At 41.1% G+C, this 23,030-nt stretch overlaps 1 protein-coding gene across 7 annotated transcripts in view; it reads right to left on the reverse strand.

Moving 5' to 3' along the window:
* Nucleotides 1–23,030, reverse strand: part of LRCH1 (leucine rich repeats and calponin homology domain containing 1) — a 377,798-nt gene that overhangs the window by 196,118 nt on the left and 158,650 nt on the right. For all 7 annotated transcript variants that reach the window (XM_073614132.1, XM_073614135.1, XM_073614129.1 and 4 more), the window contains exons 2-3: nucleotides 16,226–16,370; nucleotides 6,862–6,988 (exon numbers count right to left, since the gene is read on the reverse strand). In XM_073614132.1, coding sequence (XP_073470233.1) covers nucleotides 6,862–6,988; nucleotides 16,226–16,370 — 272 coding nt within the window. The remainder of the gene's footprint in view (nucleotides 1–6,861; nucleotides 6,989–16,225; nucleotides 16,371–23,030) is intronic.

The following is a 23,030-nucleotide window of genomic DNA, read 5'->3' on the forward strand; positions in this document are numbered from 1 at the left end:
ACTTTGAAAGTATGGATGCCAATGAATTAGTATTACACTAGTATTTTAGAAGAGGTAAGCAACAGGAGCCTCCATATTTCTCCAAGTACATGATTACTTAAATACTGTCCAATGGCAGTAAAAATTGCCAGTTTTAGTGCAGATTAACCATACAAAAGTGTTTTTATACATTACATGCCTGTAAGAGAGGGATGCCATGCTGACAAGATAATGCATGTGGTATATGAGTATATAAACATAAAATGTATTTCTTTATATAGAGCATGTTTTTTTAAACATAGAAGTTCGGTCATTGCCTGCTGTATTTGTGATTAATTGTAAGGCTGTGTAGCCATACAGTCCATGCGATATGAGATGTGATATAACACAGCTAAGTTCTGAAGTACCTTCTTTGCTTTATGAGAAAACTGTCATACTGTAATACAATATGCTTAATTGTTCAACTACTAATGACTATTAGGGAAAAGTACAGCTAAGTAACATAATATGCAATCAGAAGTTCATTTGTAAGGTTCAAATATCACAAATGCATGTTGAGGCTAGAAGACACATCTGCTGTATAGGGCTCTGGCCATATGCTGCCTATAGTATGATTTAACCTATGTTTGTGCTGATTATGCCTCTGGCTCTCCCAAGCGAAATAAAAAATGGCCTAATATTAATAATATGCTATTTAGAGTCTGGGGAAATCATATTACTTTGTCCCCAGAAATAACAAGAGTCTGTTCTACCCCCCAGTTACACCATATTGGAATTCTTTATCTTGTCACTATAGCGAACTGTAATGCTTTCCCAGGGTACAGAGGTCATTCCACCGTATTTAATAAAGCGTTATTATTTTTAGGCTGGGTTCACACATGTGTGGTGCGAATTCCAGCTCCGTTTTCTCTGCGAAGAGAAAAAACAGCTGTTCAGCGGTTCCACTCCATTGTAGCTGCGGATCAGTGAGCAGGGAGAGGGGGGAGGTGTAGTGAAAAGAAGGAGATAATTTGTGTTCAGAACGGAATACATCTGCGAATCAGATGCATTCCCATAGAAGATAATGTGCTTGTAATTCACACCGCAATGCCCAGAAAATGCACACTTTTTTGGGCAATGCGCAGTGGGAATGCAACGCACATATGTGAACCAGATGCATTCAAACGAATGCATTTTAAAATGTCCTGCGAATTGGATGCTATGTAAGCCGCATCTAATTCGCATAGGTGTGAACGGGGCCTTAAAGCTAAACTAGATATACACATAACACCAAGTATTTCTGTTATACATGCATTAAAAATCATTAAAACCAACTCCAGCCAAAACTTAAAAATTGTTTATCATTAATTTCCATAAACATTTGAATTTGTATAGATATAACCCGCACAGTAAGGCTACATAAAAATGTTACCGATTAGGCAAGGAACAAACGTTCCTGCATAAATGATAAGTAAATAGATCTGTTTTTCAGTTCAGTCCAATTTAATCAGAATTTTGCATACAAAGAAAAAACAAGTACAAAAGGATAGAAGGATTACAGAGGTATAAGGAATCAATTCTACCAATAGTGTTAAAGCGTATACACTGAAGGTCCTATAGAAACACATAGCTCCTATTTAAGAAGACAAAGGGCATTAGGGGTTGGGCACTACTATCTTAGATCATCCAGTGGGCACCTGATGAAGATATTGGCTCTGTCATGCTTATCGGGTGTTACCATCCTCAGGAGACCAAGTAATAGGCGATACAGTTCAGCTGACAGGTTTGTTTGTTAGTAAGGAGGATGAAACTGAACAAATGAGGCTCGTGTCCCAAAGTGGCAAAAAAGGTGGAGGAAAAAGAACCAATTGAGAAGGGAAGTAGGAAAAGAGAGATGAAGAAAATGAAGATTTGAGGGGAGGCGGGGCTGTAGTCACTCCATCATGGCTTACTGGATTCTGTAAAAATATCTCCTTGATCCAATCTTGAAACGCCAATGAAAAACGAAACAGAAACCATAAAGTCCACTTTTTTTAAGCTGTTATTTCCTATCATTTTCCTGTGACAGCCGAAATTCGAGGTTCCGACTGGAGTCAAGTTTGTTCGCCCATTCCACAAGGGGAGGTGTGATGGTCATTTTCCTATGTTGGGGTATGACCATCCTGGATGCCGCTAGAATGTGTCCCAGGACATCTTTTTTTGTGGATTTAATGGGTCCAGGAATCATGTAGAGGAGTGCTAATATATAGGAACGTGAAATATATGAGTCGCCATAAGCTTACAACAAAGATTGAGGATTTGCAACCAAAATAACTGGATGTTGGCCGCATTCCCAGCAGATGTGGAGCATAGTGCCTTTAAAGGCATGGTAACGCCAGCAAGTGTCTGGAACCATACAGTCAAACTGGTGGAGAATGGAGGAGCCCCTGTACCACCTGGTTATGAGTTTGAACCCCTTTTCCTGTCTCTTGACATAAAAATGGTCATGTTCTTTTTCTCAATGGTATACAGTAGGTGTATATTTGTGTCCTCAGATGCAGACTTATGGTTACGGATTTGAACACAGTGCATGTTTACACACCTGTGTAAATGTTTCCATTGAAAACAATAAAGCTGTGCTCAGATCTGTAAAAAAAAAAAAATATGTAACTGCGTTTTATTCATGACAATGTTATTGAGGCCTAAAACTCATTCTGAGACACAGAGAGTCAATGTCTAAGCCTTTTAGAGCCAACTGCATTACACAGTGTTGTCAGGGCCAGTTCATAGCACATGCCACATGCAGTCCAGTGCACTTTGTTTTCTGCATTAAAAACCCATGGAAAGTAGGTTAAATGGTTTTTAATGGCATAGTTCACACCAGTGTGGTCATTTCCAGAGTGTTCCAATTCGAGCAAAAAAGTAGAACATGCTGCATTTTTTTCTGCACTGAAGTGTACTGGAACACATTAAAAATGCACCTGAACGCACATAACCACTTGCCAGAATTACATCACTTACAGTTTAATTGGGAGCCAATAGTGCCAGTTTTCAAAAATCAAAAGTATTCAAAAACGGCAATCTTGACATATTGAAAACTTTGAAGTGCAGAGGAGGGGTTTGGGGTCTTACAGACCCCAAATCCCTCCATAAAAAGAGTACCTGTCACTGCCTATTACTGTCACAAGGGAAAGTGTAAAAAACAAAACAAAAAAAAGCATTTAAAGCACCCCATCCCTCCATGCTCATGCTCAGATGCGCAAGTCGTGCCCGCAAATGTAAACAGTGTTCAAAGTCAAACCACACATTTGAGGTATCGCCACAATCGTTAGAGCGAGAACAATAATTCTAGCAAAAGACCTCCTCTGTAGCTCTAAATGAGTAACCGTTCAAATTTTTTAAAGCGTTGACTATGGAGGTTTTTAGGTACTGTCATTTGTTGCCATTCCACGAGTGTGCGTAATTTTAAAGCATGACATGTTAGGTATCTATTTACTCGGCGTAATATCATCTTTCACATTATACAAAAAATTGGGCAAATATTACTGATTTTTTTATTTCGTTAGCCAGTTCAAGACCAAGTCTAATTTTGACACTTGTTTAAGTTAAAATCAATATTTTTTGCTAGAAAATTACAGTACTTAGAACCCCCAAATATTATATATAATTTTTTAGCAAAAAATCTAGAGAATACATGGAGGTTGTTGCAATATTTTATGTCACACGGTATTTGCGCAGCGGTCTTTCAAATGCAGTATTTTGGGGAAAAATACACTGAATTTAAGAAACAAAATCGTAACGTTAACCCAATTTTTCATATATTGTGAAAGAGGATGTTACACTGAGTAAATAGATACCTAACATGTTACGCTTTAAAATTGCATGCACTCGTGGAATGGCGACAAACTACGGTACTTAAAAATCTTAATAGGCGGCATTTTCAAAATTTTTTACTGGTTACCTGGTTAGAGTTACAGAGGAGGTCTTTTGCTAGAAATATTGCTCTCGATCGTGGTGATACCACACATGTGTGATTTGAACACTGCCTACATTTGTGGGCGCGACTTACATATGTGTTTTCTTTGGTGCACGAGCACGCGTGGATGGGACGCTTTAAAAAAAAAAAAAAAAAAAACGTATTATAAATTTTTTTTTTTTTTTAATATTTTTTTATTATTTTTACACTGTTCCTTTCAAAAAAAAATTCTGATCACTTTTATTGGTGTCACAAGGAATGTAACCTTGTGACAGTAATAGGCAGTGACAGGTACTCTTTATGGAGGGATCTGAGGTCTAAAAGACCCCAAACCCTTCCTCTACACTTCAAAGTATTCAAAACACCAAAATCTGCAATCTTGCATACCTTGGATTTTTTAAAGTTGGCGCCGTTGGCTGCTGAGTAAACCAGAAGTGACGTCTCTTCCGGGTTAGTACATTGGAGACCCGATCAAAGCAGATTCCAGCTTTGTTAGCGATTCCAGTTTTGTTCGTGACTCAGGCCAGTCGGTGGACGTGTTAGCTGGTCACTCAAGTCTCCTGGTGGGACGGGAGAAACTGCTGCTCGTGATAACGGCCGAGTGTTGATTTGTATTTCGCTTTTGTTCAATAATTTTTTTACTAATTTTGATAATTGATATAAATAAACTATTAACACATCTAGTCTGTAAGCTTTCCTAATTTACAACATTTTTTCACAGCTCTCTAAAACTTTTCCACAGTACTGTATCTATTGTTATCTTTTTACTGAATAATACTGACATTGTAGGCAAGTGTAATGTGCCATCAGGAGAAGAGCACACAACTGAAGAGAAGATAGCTATAATTCAGAAATCACTTTTACAACTGTCATTGCCAGTCAGCAGTCAGAATAAGTGGAGCAGATTCATTCAAAGAGGAAGTAAACACACTGATTTAACCATTTCCTAAAACAGGCACGATGTGAATGATGACTGCCACAGTTGCTTGTGCTCTCAACTGAACGGCCAGTCCATCAAATGGCTATAAGAACAGCAATGGTGCTGCCTGATGCCTACAGTAATATAAAAAAGACGTAAGTGGAAAATGAGTTTTGGTAAAATTGAACCTTTTTAATCAACTTAATTTTTTTCTTGTTGAACCAATGTTTTATATTGCTTTTTTGTGCAAACATTGTCTTACAAATAAAAGCGAATATGGTGTGCAACCATAGTATTCAGTCTGCAGAGCATGCCTGGCTTTCTAATAAGAAAGCCCAGCAATTCATGCTTGTTGGCAGCCTGTGTAAACTGCCTTATCCTGACTAGCGGGAGAAGTGGAACATGTCCCTATTTTGAATAACTTAATTTTTCTGCTATTCATCGCTAGTTCACAGCAACAGAAATTTTGGGGGCTTTAAAATGCAGCTTGACACTTCCTTACTCAACCCGAACATGATGCCTATTTTTATTTTACTATTTTATTATAGATAGATAGATAGATAGATAGATAGATAGATAGATAGATAGATAGATAGATAGATAGATAGATAGATAGATAGATAGATAGATAGATAGATAGATATAGATAGATATATCTATATACATACACACACAGTATCTCACAAAAGTGAGTACACCCCTTACATTTTTGTAAATATTTTATTATATCTTTTCATGTGACAACACTGAAGAAATGACACTTTACTACAATGTAAAGTAGTGAGTGTACATCTTGTTTAACAGTGTAAATTTGCTGTCCCCTCAAAATAACTCAACACACAGCCATTAATGTCTAAACTGCTGGCAACAAAAGTGAGTACACCCCTAAGTGAAAATGTCCAAATTGGGCCCAAAGTCTCAATCCAGCTTCACAGGTTTCCACTGGAGTCCTCTTCCACTCCTCCATGACAACATCACGGAGCTGAATGATGTTGGAGACCTTGCGATCCTACACCTTCTGAGTGGAACCTGTCCTGCTAAACCACTGTAGGGTCTTGGCCACCATGCTGCAGCTCAGTCTCAGGGTCTTGGCAACCTTTTTTTCAGATCCTTAGAGAGTTCTTTGTCATGAGGTGCCATGTTGAACTTCTAGTGACCAGTATGAGAGAGTGAGAGCGATAACACCAAATTTAACACACCTGCTCCCCATTCACACCTGAGACCTTGTATCACTAATGAGTCACGTGACACCGGGGAGGGAAAATGGCTAATTGTGCCCAATTTGGCCATTTTCACTAAGGGGTGTACTCACTTTTGTTGCCAGCGGTTTAGACATTAATGGCTGTGTGTTATATTGTAGCAAAGTGTAATTTCTTCAGTGTTGTCACATGTAAAGATATAATATAAAACTTTCAAAAATGTGAGCGGTGTACTCACTTTTATGATTTTATATATATAAATAGATAGATATATATATACACACATACATACATACATACATACATATACACACACACACAAACCTGTCCTTGTGTGCCCAGAGTGCTAGATTACAAATTTTCTCCTAGTTTAGTTTACAAAACAGGTTGCTATGACTTCTTAAATTAGAAGTCTTGTCATGATGTGCCCCATGTTATCAGCAGGACTGACCAAGTGCACCTGGCACAGTTGGTAGCCTCCTACATGATTGCAAGGTGCCACTGTTTCAATTTTGCTAATCTCCCTTTAGAGCATTGATCATTATAGTCATTTCCAAAAGAACCCCTGCACTGTCACATCAGCCTTTTCATTCCTCCATGAATCTCTTTCACTAAGTGATTTTCCAAAAGGTCTCTCATCTAATTCCCTGCCAGACGTCTGTTTTCTTTCAAAAGAAAGTACCAATTTTCAATTCATTAGTTAAAGTTCAAGTTTTCCCCCAGAGGGACTGATAAATTTGGCTTACCTTACATGCCACACATTAGCCTGGGGTTACAACACCCCTAAATATGAAAGTGAGAAATAGAAAATATTACATTTAGTGACATACCAGCTCCATTAACTGCTGCAGTTGACCTATTTCCTCTGGCAGAAACCCAATCTTATTATTACTTGCAATTAAGACTTTAAGAGGAAGACCACATATGCAGGCTGGCAACGAAGAGAGCTGATTTCGACTGAAAAAGAAAAAAAAAAACAAAGTTCAGTAGAGCCAAGCTATAATTTTCTTAAGTGATTCACAGAGGCATTTAAAAAGAGCTGCACATTTCTTAGTGATCCTTTGTGTTTTCAGAAGTGCAGCTGAACAACGTCCAAGTGTGAGCTGTGTAAAGAGGCCGCTCACAGCCAGATATCTGTGTATAGGGAAAAATGGCTGTGTGGGAGGAAAACGAATGCCTAAAAAAAAAGCTGAGAAACAGAACTCTGTTATGCGAGGATTCCAACAAATACACAGCACCAAATTCCTAACCACTAAATGGCTGTAACTGTGCCAAATGAGGTTTTAACATATGCTGCACGTTACATGTATATGTTTAATGGAAACCTGCAGTGGCAAATATACAGGGGTTGTCATTGCTGCCAATGACTTCACAGAATTCCTCACTTCAGATCTTCTGAGCACTTTTCTCTGTGCTTACTGTTTAGGATTTACTGCACTTGGAAAATATATACGGTATCCTGTGCTGGTAGCCGCCTTCTTGAATCAAACTACTAAACAGGTAGTTGGACTATGTTAACAATAAATGTTAAAATATTTTGCATACAAAAGGCAATAGTAAAGTAAAAAAACATGTGCATTGTGGAAGGATCAGTGGCTGACTCAATGCAGACTTGCGAAGACTGGGCTAGCCAGTGCTGACAAGGACAGGGAAAAGAGAATATTTTCTCCACAAAGGGTGAAATCTGGAGTCAAAAGAAAGCTGTATATTTGTTGTGCTGAATAAAAGCCCTTTTTATGGTAAAGATTTGTTTGCAAAACACTGCCCTGAGTGTCTGCACAGTGTGTGTATATATACAGTATATATCAGGGCCATGCGGTGAGGTCAATGGCTGGTGAGGCACTGGCTAGTATAACAGCCAGATACACACAGGTTACATACGCCGTGAACGTTAGAGCGAGATAAATAATTCTAGCACTAGACCTCCTCTGTAAAGCCTCGTACACACGGTACGATTGTTGGACGACCGAGCTTCTAATTTTTGTCAAAAGGGCGTGTGCCAGGATGTTGTCTTGCATACCAACGCAAATTGGCTGTCTACGCAAATTGTCGTTTGACAAACACGAACGTAGTGACATACTATGAGAGTATAAAGAGAAAGTTCATTTCTCAAGCGCCACCCTTTGGGCCCCTTCTGCTAATTTTGTGTTAGTAGAAGTTTGGTGAGCGTTGATTCGCGATTTTCAGATCGTACAAAACAAATGCCTTTTAAAATACGTTTGGCATAACTACATGCAAAGCAGCTTTATTATTATCCCATTAAAGAAGATGAGAATTTTGACATTTCATCAATTGCCACATCACGAATGTTAATTCTAGATTACGAACGGTAGTTTACAAGACCAAACTCTTTCCAGTCGTTCCTTGGTTCCAATCATGCGTGTTTGTACATTCCACTTTTGTGACAGATTTGTGTACTGATCATCCGAAAAATTTACTAGCCTGTCATCCAACATTTGTTGTCCGAAAATTGGAAAACAATGGTCTAAAGGAGCTTACTAACGGTAAGAATTTCGGACAACAGCCTGTCAAACGACAATCCCCTTCTGATTTTCGCACCATGTGTAGGAGGCTTTACTCTAAACATGTAACCTGTAAAAGTGTTTAAAGCGTCGCCTATGGAGATTTTTAAGTACTGAAGTTGGGCGCCATTCCACAAGTGTGCACAATTTTAAAGCGTGACATGTTGGATATCTATTCACTCAGTGTAACATCATCTTTGATAGTTTACAAAAAAAAAAAATCCGGCTAACTTTTTTGTTTTTATTTATGAAACAGTTTCTTTCCAAAAAAAATGTGTTTGAAAAATCGCTGCACAGATACCGTGTAACAGAAAAGTTTATTATATATATATATATATATATATATATATATATATATATATATATATACACACACACAGTATCTCACAAAAGTGAGTACACCCCTCACATTTTTTGTAAATATTTTATTATATCGTTTCATGTGACAACACTGAATAAATTACACTTTGCTACAATGTAAAGTAGTGAGTGTACAGCTTGTATAAACAGTGTAAATTTGGTGTTTCCTCAAAATAACTCAACACACAGCCATTAATGTCTAAACCACTGGAAACAAAAGTGAGTACACCCCTAAGTGAAAAATGTCCAAATTGGGCCCAATTAGCCATTTTCACTCCCCGATGTCATGTGACTCAATAGTGTTACAAGGTCTCAGATGTGAATGGGGAGCAGGTGTGTTAAATTTAGTGTTATCGCTCTCAGACTGGTCACTGGAAGTTCAACATGGCACCTCATGGAAAAGAACTCTCTGAGGATCTGAAAAAAAGAATTGTTGCTCTACATAAAGATGGCCTAGGCTATAAGAAGATTGCAGAGACCCTGAAACTAAGCTGCAGCATGGTGGCCAAGACCATACAGCAGTTTAACAGTACAGGTTCCACTCAGAACAGACCGTGCCATGGTTGACCAAAGAAGTTGAGTAGACATGCTTAGCGTCATATCCAGAGGTTGTCTTTGGGAAATAGACTTATGAGTGCTGCCAGCATTGCTGCAGAGGTTGAAGGGGTGGGGGGGGTCAGCCTGTCAGTGCTCAGACCATATGCCGCACATTGCATCAAATTGGTCTGCATGGCTGTCATCCCAGAAGAAAGCCTCTTCTAAAGATGATGTACAAAGCCGGCAAACAGTTTGCTGAAGACAAGCAGACTAAGGACATGGAATACTGGAACCATGTCCTGTGGTCTGATGAGACCATGATAAACGTATTTGGTTCAGATGGTGTCAAGCGTGTGTGGTGGTAACCACTCAAGCATGGCGGTGGGAGTGTTATGGTCTGGGGCTGCATGAGTGCTGCCAGCACTGGGGAGCTACAGTTCATTGAGGGAACCATGAATGCCAACATGTACTGTGAAAAACTGAAACAGAGCATGATCCCTTCCCTTCGGAGACTGGGCCGCAGGGCAGTATTCCAACATAACGACCCCAAACACACCTACAAGATGATCACTGCCTTGCTAAAGAAGCTGAGGGTAAAGGTGATGGACTGGCCAAGCATGTCTCCAGACCTAAATCCTATTAGGCATTTGTGGGGCATCCTCAAATGGAAGGTGGAGGAACGCAAGGTCTCTAACATCCACCAGCTCCGTGATGTCATCATGGAGGAGTGGAAGAGGACTCCAATGGCAACCTGTGAAGCTCTGGTGAACACCATGGCCAAGAGGGTTAAGGCAGTGCTGGAAAATAATGGTGGCCACACAAAACATTGACACTTTGGGCCCAATTTGGGCATTTTCACTTAGGGGTGTACTCACTTTTGTTGCCAGTGGTTTAGACATTAATGGCTGTGTGTTGAGTTATTTTGAGGGGACAGCAAATTTACACTGTTATACAAGCTGTACACTCACTACTTTACATTAAAACAAAGTGTAATTTCATCAGTGTTGTCATATAATATAATAGATATAATAGAATATTTGAATATTTACAAAAATGTGTGGGGTGTACCCACTTTTGTGAGATACTGTATATATAATGTTTGGGGGTTCTGATTAATTTTCTAGGAAAAAAATTATGATTTTTATATGTAGGAGAGAAGTGTCCGAATTGGCCTGGGTGGCAAAGGGTTAATTACCATAAGTATGTAATATACAAATAATTATTAAATATTATTTTTAAGGTAATTTACTATATTTTCAAAAATTGTACTCAAGCAGGTGGCTTAACAGACAAATTACCGAAGTTTGAAGTTATAACTTCAAACCAGTAATTTCACGGTAAATAGATCAATTATTATCTTATAATATATAGCATAATAAAATATGATTTAGCTTGTACCTTTTCAGCAGCAGCAGATTCTCATCCTCCCTCTTAACTGTGTGGGAAAAACATGGGATTATGGATAAATCCTATACACATAAACACATGTTTTTACTTTCTAGTTAAGAGGGCTGGGCTGGAAGGGAGCATTTGTCTTATAGACACATGCCCCCTTCTATGACACTGCAGTGAGAGGCGTGCCTCCACTGCAGTATTTTTATTGGACAGCTTGGGCCAATGGTACTTTACCATTGGTCGAAAACTCCAAGCTGTCCATTGAGCTCAGTGCCTCTGACAAGAAGTAAGGAGAGGCACTGTGAGCTCATCCTCTCAGTCTTCTGCAGAGTGTGCCAGCTTGTATTTAAACTGCCTGCTCTGTATTTAGCTTCTTACAGGCTGCGTAAGGAACCCCGTATCTCCGGAAACCATAAACTGGTTGCCGAGCTACAACCCTTGAAATCAATCATTTGTTTCTTTTTGTTTGTATTTTTTAAATTTATTTTATTTTATTTTTTTTATGCTCATGGCTCTGCCTCACCTGCCTCCCCCGACTGCACGTCCCTGATATATATACAGTTGTGCTCATAAGTTTACATACCCTGGCAGAATTTATGATTTCTTGGACATTTTTCAGAGAATATGAATGATAACACAAAAACTTTTGTTTCACTCATGGTTAGTGTTTGGCTGAAGCCATTTATTATCAATTAACTTTGTTTACTCTTTTTAAATCATAATCATAACAGGAACTACCCAAATGACCCTGACCAAAAGTTTACATAACCCAGTTGTTAATACCTTGTATTGCCCCCTTTAACATCAATGACAGCTTGAAGTCTTTTGTGATATTTGTGGATGAGGCTTTTTATCTTCTCAGATGGTAAAGCTGCCCATTTCTCTTTGCAAAAAGCCTCAATTTCCTAAAAATTCTTGGGCTGTCTTGCATGAACTGCATGTTTGAGATCTCCCCATAGTGGCTCAATGATATTTAGGTCAGGAGACTGAGATGGCCACTCCAGAACCTTCACTTTATTCCGCTGTAGTCAATGACAGGTCGACGTGGCCTTGTGTTTTGGATCATTGTCATGTTGGAAAGTCCAAGTAGGTCCCATGTGCAGCTTCCTGGCTGATGAATGCAAATGTTCCTCCAGTATTTCTTGATAACATACTGCATTCATCTTGTCATCCATTTTGATCAAATTTCCTGTGCCTTTGTAGCTCACAAATCCCCAAAACATCAGCAATCCACCTCCGTGTTTCACAGTAGGAATGGTGTAACTTTCATCATAGGCCTTGTTGACTCCTCTCCAAATGAAGTGTTTATGGTTGTGGCCAAAAAGCTCAATTTTGGTCTCATCATTCCAAATAACTTTGTGCCAGAAGGTTTGAGGCTTGTCTCTTTGCTGTTTGGCATATTGTAAGTGGGATATTTTGTGGCATTTAGATAGTAATGGCTTTCTTCTGGCGACTCGACCATGCAGCCCATCTTTCTTTAAATGCCTCCTTATTGTGCATCTTGAAACAGCCACACCACATGTTTTCAGAGTCCTGTATTTCGCTTGAAGCTATTTGTGGGTTTTTATTTGCATCCGGAACAATTTTCCTGGCAGTTGTGGCTGAAAATTTAGTGTGTCTACCTGACCGTGGTTTGGTTTCAACAGAACCTCTCATTTTCCACATCTTGATTAGAGTTTGAACACTGCTGATTGGCATTCTCAATTCCCTGGATATCTTTTTATATCCCTTTCCTGTTTTACAGTTCAACCAGCTTTTCCCACAGGTTCTTTGACAATTCTTTTGCTTTCCCCATGACTCTGAATCCAGAAACATCAGTGCAGCACTGGATGAAAGATGGAAGGGTCTGTCAGGAGTCCAGAAACTCATTGACCTTTTATACACACGCACACTAATTACAAGCAAACAGATCACAGGTGAAGATGGTTACCTTTAATAGTCATTTAAACCCCGTTGTGTCAACTTGTGTGCATGTTATCAGGCCAAAATCACCAGGGTATGTAATCAGGGTCATTTGGGTAGGTTCTGTTGCCATTATGATTTAAAAAGAGTAAACACAGTGTTTGGCTTCAGCCAAACACTAACCATGAGTGAAAGAAAAGTTTGTATATATATGTACACACACACACACACACACACACACACACACACATACATATACTTATTGTGAGGTGCGGGCTAGTAAGGTTGTGTGCAGTGTATATGTGTCATCTAGGTTTCTCACCAGCCCAAGCTAAGGGGCTACAGAGTTCATGACTGATGTAGAAAAAAACAAACTTTTTTCAGATCCTAATAGGTTCCAGTCTAGGTCCTGGAGCCCAGAAGCTTTGTAGAGTTTTGTATGGGATAAAGCCTCCAGCCCACATTTTACCATATTCAGCAATGCACAGGTTTTTTCATATGTGAACTGATAGAGCCTCAAGTGCTTTCTGTCTCTCTCTTTTACGCTCTCTGCTATGTAAGAACCTTCTGCTAGGTGAAAGCCAGACTCAGGTCAGAACAGTAAAAAAGGTATTCTGGGGAGACCATTAGGGGGCTTGCTGTACAAAGCCCTCCTGTATGAAACTGTACACCTCCTGTGTCATCTCAAAGGGCCCTCCTAGTTCTCATCTTGAACTACAGCTGTTAAGCTGTAGAGATCTGAGATTGGGAGAGGTTCAGAAATTCTGGCAGATCGACAGGTATTTTTCTGTATTTGCAGTATCTTTAAGTGATACAACACGGGAAATATGCATGCATTGCTGAGATGCACTCCATATGTCTTTTTTTCTTTGTTTCACCTTGACATACCCTTTCAGGTTCTAAAGTTTTATAGTTTGTAAATATATATGTACACAGAAACAGCCCTTTTTGCTTGTCTCATATGAAGGCTATGTTGAGTAGTAGTGCACAACGAGTGTGTTTTACTGTCCCTTCTCTCAATGCAAATTTTAATTTCAGTCTCAACTGAAAGACCCCTTTCACACTGAAGCGTTTTTCAGGCGCTACAGCGTTAAAAATAGCGCCTGTAAAGTGCCTGAAAAAAGCCTCAGCTGCAAACCCAGTGTGAAAGCCAGACGCTGCAAAGGCAGGGCGTCACAAAAAGTCCTGCCAGCAGCTTCTTTGCAGCGGTGTAGGAGCGGTGAATACACCGCTTCTCCACCGCTCCTGCCCATTGAAAACAATGGGACAGCGCTGTGATACCGACGGCAAAGCGCCGCTACAGCGGCGTTTTGCGGGTGGATTTAACCCCTTTTCGCGCGCTAGTGGGGGGTTAAAACCGCCTGCTAGCATAGCGGGCAAATAGCCACTAAAATGCTGGTAAAGCGGCACCAAAAATAGCGCTGCTTTACCGCTGACACCCGGGGCGGCTCAGTGTGAAAGGGGTCAAAGTGCATTCTCTATGAGGCTAACTTAGCTCATTAAGAGAAATATTTTGACTGCCACTGCTGATTTCTTTCTGCAGAAGAAACAAATATGCGGTTATAGTGACCCAATGCCTTTAATACTTCCTGAGTTACTGGTCAGCGCAATTATTAAAATCAGAAAAGTTAAAGTGATTGTAAACCTTCGTGTTTTTTTTTTTTTTTTTCTAAACAAACATATCATACTTACCTCCACTGTGCAGTTAGTTTTGCACAGTGTTGCCCCAAACCCCATCTTCTGGGATCCCCTGGCGGCGCTCGCAGCTCCTCCTCGCATCGCTAAACCACTTGGGAGAAGCGCTCTCCCTGGGGGTTACTTTGCGGGCGCACTTCCGAGTCCAGCATTTGCGTGCATAGACACAGAATGCCGGGCTTGGCCCCACCCCCCTGGTGCTCGCTTGATTTGATTGACAACAGCAGGAGCCAATGGCTGTGCTGCTGTCAATCTATCCAATCACGAGCTGAGAATCCCAGGCAGAGCAGGTGAGCGTGTCACCGCCGGGGGAATGAACGGGCTCAGGTGAGTAAAATGGGGGGGGGGGGGCTGGCGGGCCGGTCAGTGTCAGAAGTTCTTCACCTTAATGCATAGGATGCATTAAGGTGAAAATACACAAGGGTTTACGATCCCTTTAAAACTCAAAGTTGTTGTAAGGGCAATATTTTTTTTTTTAATAAATCTGTGCGATGGTTTGGAACAAAAGTGGTCTCTTGCCTCTTCCCCCACTGGCACAGTCTGCTCATCCCTTCCTGCAGTTGCCCACTCAGCAAGCCTGTGTGCTGAGGGGGCACCCATGCGGACACGCTCCTGAGCCAGGCTGTGTGCATCCATAGACACATGCAGTGCGGTGTCACAATGCCCCTCGCTTCCTCCTTACAGGAGGCTCCGCTGCTCCTGTGAAAAGAGGAAGAGAGAGCAACGATGCTGCCAGTGGGGCAGCGCTGGATTGAGAGAGGTGCCGGGTAGGTGTTTAAAAGGGTTTGTAAATTTAAAAAAAAAATTTTTTTAATTTTCAAATAACAAACATGTTATAATTACCTCCTCTGTGTAAGGGTTTTGCACAGAGTGGCCCCAATTCTCCTCTTCTGGGGTCCCCTAGCGGCGCTCCTGGCTACTCCCCGCATCGAGTGCCCCCACGGAGACCCCCATTCCAAGGGGACACCCGTGCGGGTGCACTCCCGAGTCCTGCTGCTGCGTCCATTGACACAGACAACAGGACTCGGCCCAGTCCCCTGCTCCCTGGATTTGTTTGACAGCAGTGGGAGCCAATGGCTGCGCTGCTATCGATCTATCCAATGAGGACCCCAATGAGGACCTTTATGCATAGAATGCATTCAAGTAATTTTTTTCTTTAGAACCACTTTAAAGTATAACTAAAGACAAAACTTTATTTTTTCTTTCTTTGGTTTTAGAGTGGAGAGGGATTATAACAACTGCTTAGTTTTTATTATTGTATGTGTAATCCCAAATTTTGGGTTGTCGCCAGAACAGAAAAAGAGTGGAACTCTTCCAATGGGAAACTAGCTTTGCTGACCCTGGTGACAACCGGTGATTTCCTCACCTTGGAGGGATCGTCTCATACTCCTTGTTTTGGCTATAAGACAAGAAGTAAGGGGAAATCCCCCCAATGGGACAAAAAAAAAAAAAAACTGACAAGAATTATGAATCCTCCCTTACGCTATCCAAAAAAAATAAAAATAAAGTTTTTCCTTTTTTCTATTTTAATGGCATACTTGTTATAGTAAGTAATTCAAACTATGAAAGAAAGAGGGTCAACATAACAGCCAGGAGCGGCTTCCATGTCCAGTGAACAGTTATACAAGTAATACAATAATATGGAGCAGTAAGCAGGTAAAATGGGAGCTTGAATCAGGTAAATATTACAATATTATCTCAATGCATAGCACAGATTTCATGTCAACAAGGTTTATATACTGTAGTTTGGCAAGCTGTATTCTTAGCAATAAAATAAATATACCTTATATTTAAGTAAGTTAACATCCGTAAATTTGCTAATGCCTCAGGAATAATTTTGATACAATTGTGGTATAAGTTGAGTGCTTCTAGTGACACAAAATGGCAGACTTCAACCGGCACTTCTGTCAGCCTATTCTTAGAAAAGTCTGGAAAAAAACAACACAACAATACACATAAATGAGTTGTTACTGTACTGATCTACACACTAAGCTTTGCAGCACTTAGAAGGCCACTTCACATGTTTACACACTTATTGTAATATAACTGTTAGTATATAGAAAGTTTACAAGAACATTGATTACCAGGGACCAGCCATTAGTGGTGTACTTCAAGGCTCTGTACTGGGTTCTGCTCTATTTAATCTGTTTGCAAGTGATATATAACTAAAGGATTGGTGGGTAAGGTATGTCTTTTTGCTGTTTGTAACCTGGAACACAGTTTTGCATTGATAGAGGATTGGGAAAATTTGTTAAAATTTCAGTTCCAATTTTTCTACATAAAAAAAAAATGCACTTGGGGAAATATTGGGCGGTACAGTGTTGGCCAGAACTACAAAAAGGTCCCGATTGTCCTATCTAGATCTTTAGTTAGAACTCATTTAGGACACTAGGGTTGATTTACAAATAGGCTGTTCAGGTTGCAAGGGAACATTCACTTTGCAAAGAATACCCAATCAAATGCAAGTAAAATAAAACAGAAACAGGATGATTGCACATGATAGTATGAAGGAAGCCAGCAGAACTTCACCTCATTCACTAAGCTACAGGAAAATTCCCTGACAAAGCGAATCATTCCTTGTACAGTGAACAGCCTATTTGTTTTTTGAGCATCAATCCGACTATGAGGCCTAGCGGCGATTCAGTTCGCATAAGCAGCGCTATACAAATCATCATCATCATTCATATGTTCAGTTCTAGAGACCTCACTTCTAAAATGATATTGATGACAGAGCAAGTCCAGAAATTAGTAACAAAATTGCTGAATGGCCTAAGACAATGGTTCTCAACTCTGTCCTCAAACAGGCCATGTCTTGGGAATTTCTCTTAGATAAAATAACTGTCCAAAATACCAAGCCACTGACTCAGATTTAAAGATAAAGTAAAACCTGCAAACATGGCCTGTTGGGGGTACTTGAGGACAGGGTTAAGAACCACTGATCTAAGACCATGGTTCTCAATTTATTAAAGAGGTATTAAAGAGGCCACCAAGAAAACAGATTCTTCTGTATGTAATGTGTTGGCGCTCATCCCGCCCCCTCCCTGTCCCCTCCAAGGCTGCAGATGGGCATGGATCAGGCTGCACTGATGGCAATGGTGAGCCTGCATTCATGGCAATGGTGAGGCTGCATTCATGGCAATGGGGGTGCTGCATTTATGTCAATGGGGGTGCTGCATTCGTGGCAATGGTGGGGCTGCATTCGTGACAATGGTGGGGCTGCATTCGTGGCAATGGTGGGGCTGCATTCGTGGCAATGGTGGGGCTGCATTCGTGGCAATGGTGGGGCTGCATTCGTGGCAATGGTGGGGCTGCATTCGTGGCAATGGTGGGGCTGCATTCGTGGCAATGGTGGGGCTGCATTCGTGGCAATGGCGGGGCTGCATTCGTGGCAATGGCGGGGCTGCATTCATGGCAATGGCGAGGCTGCATTCATGGCAAGGGTGAGGCTGCATTCATGGCAAGGGTGAGGCTGCATTCATGGCAACAGTGAGTCTGCATTCATGGCAAGGGTGAGCCTGCATTCATGGCAAGAGTGAGGCTGCATTCATGGCAAGAGTGAGGCTGCATTCATGGCAAGGGTAAGGCTGCATTCATGGCAAGGGTGAGGCTGCATTCATGGCAAAGGTGGGGCTGCATTCATGGCAATGGTGAGTCTGCATTCATGGCAATGGTGGGGCTGCATTCATGGCAATAATGGGGCTACATTCATGGCAGTGGTGGGGCTGCATTCATTGCAACAGTGAGTCTGCATTTATGGCAACAGTGAGTCTGCATTCATGGCAATGGTGAGGCTGCTGATAGGCACTGATTAGGCTGCATTGATGGGCACTAACCCTTATTTTGCTTCACAGTTCTTTATTTAAAATCTAAGTTTTATTCCTGAAACTTCCCTCTTAAAGTGAAGGTGCACGTTATACACTGATAAATACGGTATATCCAAATAACAACAATAAAATAAACGCTTCTATTTATTATGAAAACTGAAATTCTGCAGAAAAGGTGAACTTATAATGCACACCCCATAAAATTATGCCTGATCAATGTATATATTCTCATCTACCTAACATGGTAGCTTATTATAGTATGTTATTTTTACTGAATACATTTTTACTAGATGGTCTGTTGTCTTGAGGAACCTGCAGGTCAAGAGCTGATAGTGTTCACATGAAAGAGTGTTATTTTTGGCAAATAACACATAATCTCTGGTATACCTGTAGAAGAGGGGCTGATCATATTGATAGATGAAAGAACATTTCATGTAGCACAGCACTACTATGTTTTGAAAGAATAGCATGGTTTAGGCCTGAATGAACCCATCCTGCTACAAGTGTATTATATGGCTGACAATTAAGCTGCTATGATCCATGAGCTGCGCTTGATTAGGGCTCATGGTATAAAAGGTGCTATTGTAAACACAGAGCTCCAAAATCACCATCTATGACAAAACACATTCTTTACTGCATCAAGTTTACCATTTATGGCTAAGGTAATATGCACTAAGAGGCAGTAGAAGAAAGGGTTCACTTGCTGAGCCTGGCTGGTGGAGATTAGAACAGCCATTACAATCTTGTACTTAGAATTCAACAATTAGGAAGGTAAGTTAAAAGTATATTTAACCACTTGCCTACTGGGCACTTTTACCCCCTTCCTGCACAGGCCAAATTTCCGCTTTCAACGCTCTCACACTGAATGACAATTGCGCGGTCATGCAACAGTGTACCCATATATTTATTTTTATAATTTTTTTCACACAAATAGAGATTTCTTTTGGTGATGATTAAGCACCACTGGATTTTTATTTATTTTTTTGCTAAACAAACAAAAAAAGACTGAAAACTTTGGGAAAAAAAAAAATTTTTTATAGTTTGTTATAAAATTGTGCAAACAGTTAATTTTTATCCTGCAATGATGTGCGCTGATGACAGCGATGGGCACTGATAGACAGCGCTGATAGGTGACAACGATGAGGAGGCGCTGATGGGCATTGATTGGCAGCACTGATGGGCACTGTTGCACTGATTGTCAGTACCCTGATTATCAGTGCCGATGTCCCTTTAACACAAGCCAGTTATCGGCTTTCTTCTCCTCTCCTCAAGCTGTCACATCATGATCAGCTGTCATTGGACACAACTGATCACATGGTAAAGGCCTTTTACCCCAATCTGTGATCAGATGAGTCCAATCACGGGAGGACGTCCATGTACGCCCTCCTGGCAAAGTAAGCCTGCGCTGTAGCGGTCTTTTGGCTATAGCGTGGGCGGGAAGTGGTTAACCCTAGAAACAAAAAAGGTTTATATTTTTCAGCTTACCATCCCTTATGGGGTAGCTGCAATGAACACACTTTTGTCCAAGGGTGACAACGCTCACTTTGTCTATGGAGGAGCAGAGTTGTCACCCTAGGCTGCTCTTCTACTACATCTCCCCCTCTCCTCATTTCCATTATACAGAGAGTGTTGCTTTGCAGTTCAAAGAAAAATAGCTGAGCAACCTTCATGTCTGAGCTAATGTTTGAAATTTCAGTTCAGTTCATGGAAGTTACGGTACAGTAATGCGAGAGCATTGTCACCTAAGGACAGGAACCGTGCCATTAACCAAATCACTAGGTGAATAAAAAGCAAAAAAAATGCCTGAAAAAAGGAGCAGCCATCACATCTACATATTGGTAAGCTGCAATAAACTACATTTTTGAATCATTCCCATTTCCTTGGAAAAGGGAGGCTATCACAACCTCGGCATCCAAATCACCAGGACAATATCTGATCTCTATAGCCATAACTTCCTAGCAGCCCTTTCCAAGATCCAAGTAGACCTGAAGGACTGGATCTTAACATATCCTGGTTCGGGCGCTCTGCCCTAATAAAAATGATTATTCTCCCCCGCCTACTTTATCTAATGCAAACGATCCCTATTCACCTGCCTCCATCTTTTTTCGCATCATACAGAAAAGCGTGCTCCGCCTTCATCTGGAAGAACAATGCCCCTCGCATCAAATACGCGCGCCTTACACGCTCCAAAACTAAAGGTGGAATCGGGCTTCCGGATCTTCATAAATATTATCTAGCCTGCCATCTGACTAGGATTGTGTACTGGCACGTCCATAGGGATGGGAAGGCATGGGTATCCTTAGAGGACTCCTTCACACATACCCCAACAAACATAATCCCTTGGCTGGCACCTTCACTCTGGCCACTAAACCTAAGGACACATCCTCTTATACACCCCACGCTGTCGGCTTTTAACAAGACAATGGGCTCCTTTAAATGCTCCACCCACCCAGATCCAATGACATTTCTAAGGGGAAATCCTGAGTTCACCCCTGGGATATCTAATACATTTTTACAACAGGAATGGCCCCACAGGGACATATGGGCGCACCTGTTTTATAGTAAAGGACGCATATGTACCTACGAGGACCTAGTGTCTACTTCATGCACCAAATCGTTCCCCTTCTGGTCATATAGACAGGTGAGAAGCTTTCCCACATTGCGAGACCCAGAGACCACTTGGAGCAGACAACCTACATCCTTCAAATCCCTGTGCTCATGGAATTTGCCACAAAGACATCTCATATCACACATATATTCCATACTCCAAGAAGACTCCCCCCCCCCCCAAACAAAAGGATACCTTGCGTGTATCCTGGGAAAAGGAATTACAATTGACACTTAATGACGAAGATTGCACTGATATCTACAAACACACACAAAAGGCTCACTGAACGTAGCAATCCAGGAAAATGGATTTAAAAACTCAATGGTATAGAACCCCAGCTGGATTACACAAATTCTCTCCCACAATTCCAAATGTCTGCTGGAGATGTAAAAAAACAGATAGTTCCATGCTCCATATCTGGTGGGATTGTGTACTGCTCCAACCATTTTGGAGGGAGGTACATGCCCTAATAGCTCGAGTCACCACATACACGCTGGACTACAAGCCGCACAATATCTTTTACACCACATGTCCCTCCCTAAACATGAATATCACAAATCGCTGGCTATGCACATGGTCAATGCGGCCAGGCTCTGCATTCCAATTCACTGGCGCTCTGCGGTCATACTCATATCAATCAGGAATCGGCTGATTAAGATATCTAAGATAGAAGAGATGGAGGAATGGATTCTCACTTCTCAATAGCGCATGCAAAAATTCACGATCACCTGGGCCTGCTGGACTCATTTTAAGTGAACCGAGAGCTACAACTCCTACTTTCCCTCTCTGACCGCAGCCACCTAGAATACCTGATAGAAATCTTTGCCTTGGATGGAGACGTTGGATGGGAGAGTGGCCCCCACCCCCCCCACATCCGCCCTTCCTTTTCCCTCTCCCTTCCTTTTTCTATTCTAAACCTCTATCTCCCTACTTCCCCCCCCCTGATTTTTTCTCTTCTATCTACATACCTGAAAAAATTTGACTTCCCATTACATTCAGTTAGGAGCGCTCCTGAACAAACAACGGTTAAGTCTATTGACTCTACTGCCACCATGGTTGGACCTGATGACATTGGTCCCAATGGTACTATCATCACTACTGCTAACACTTGACCAGAATCAGATTCCGCTACATTGTTTATGCTTTTTTACAAATTTCTATGTTAAACAGTTTCCCTCCACCCTTGATGTCATGACCCGTACCCTACCTACAGCCTATGTCAATCAGTTGCATATCGAGGTCATGGCGCCAACTTTGACTGAATTGCTGAATGTATTGTAAACACAACTTTATTATGATCAATAAAACTTTTCTTGTGGGAAAAAAAAACAATTTTGGTTTAGGGATTAGATACATTTAAGGCATCCAAGGAAGATTGGATACCTTAAAATGTGTACTTCATATCACAGTTTACAAATATTATTTTGATAATTGGTTATACAGTGGGGATGGAAAGTATTCAGACCCCCTTAAATGTTTCACTCTTTGTTATATTGCAGCCATTTGCTAAAATCATTTAAGTTCATTTTTTCCCTCATTAGTGTACACACAGCACCCCATATTGACAGAAAAACACAGAATTGTTGACATTTTTGCAGATTTATTAAAAAAAGAAAAACTGAAATATCACATGGTCCTAAGTATTCAGACCCTTTGCTCAGTATTTAGTAGAAGCACCCTTTTGATCTAATACAGCCATGAGCCTTTTTGGGAAAGATGCAACAATTTTTTCACACCTGGATTTGGGGATTCTCTGCCATTTCTCCTTGCAGATCCTCTCCAGTTCTGTCAGGTTGGATGGTAAACGTTGGTGGACAGCCATTTTTAGGTCTCTCCAGAGATGCTCAATTGGGTTTAAGTCAGGGCTCTGGCTGGGCCATTCAAGTACAGTTACAGAGTTGTTGTGAAGCCACTCCTTTGTTATTTTAGCTGTGTGCTTAGGGTCATTGTCTTGTTGGAAGGTAAACCTTCGGCCCAGCCTGAGGTCCTGAGCACTGTGGAGAGGGTTTTCGTCCAGGATATCCCTGTACTTGGCCACATTCATCTTTCCCTCGATTGCAACCAGTCGTCCTGTCCCTGCAGCTGAAAAACACCTCCACAGCATGATGCTGCCACCACCATGCTTCACTGTTGGGACTGTATTGGACAGGTGATGA

This window comes from Aquarana catesbeiana, linkage group LG02, assembly GCF_042186555.1.
Source record: "Aquarana catesbeiana isolate 2022-GZ linkage group LG02, ASM4218655v1, whole genome shotgun sequence".
NCBI classification, from domain to species: domain Eukaryota; kingdom Metazoa; phylum Chordata; class Amphibia; order Anura; family Ranidae; genus Aquarana; species Aquarana catesbeiana.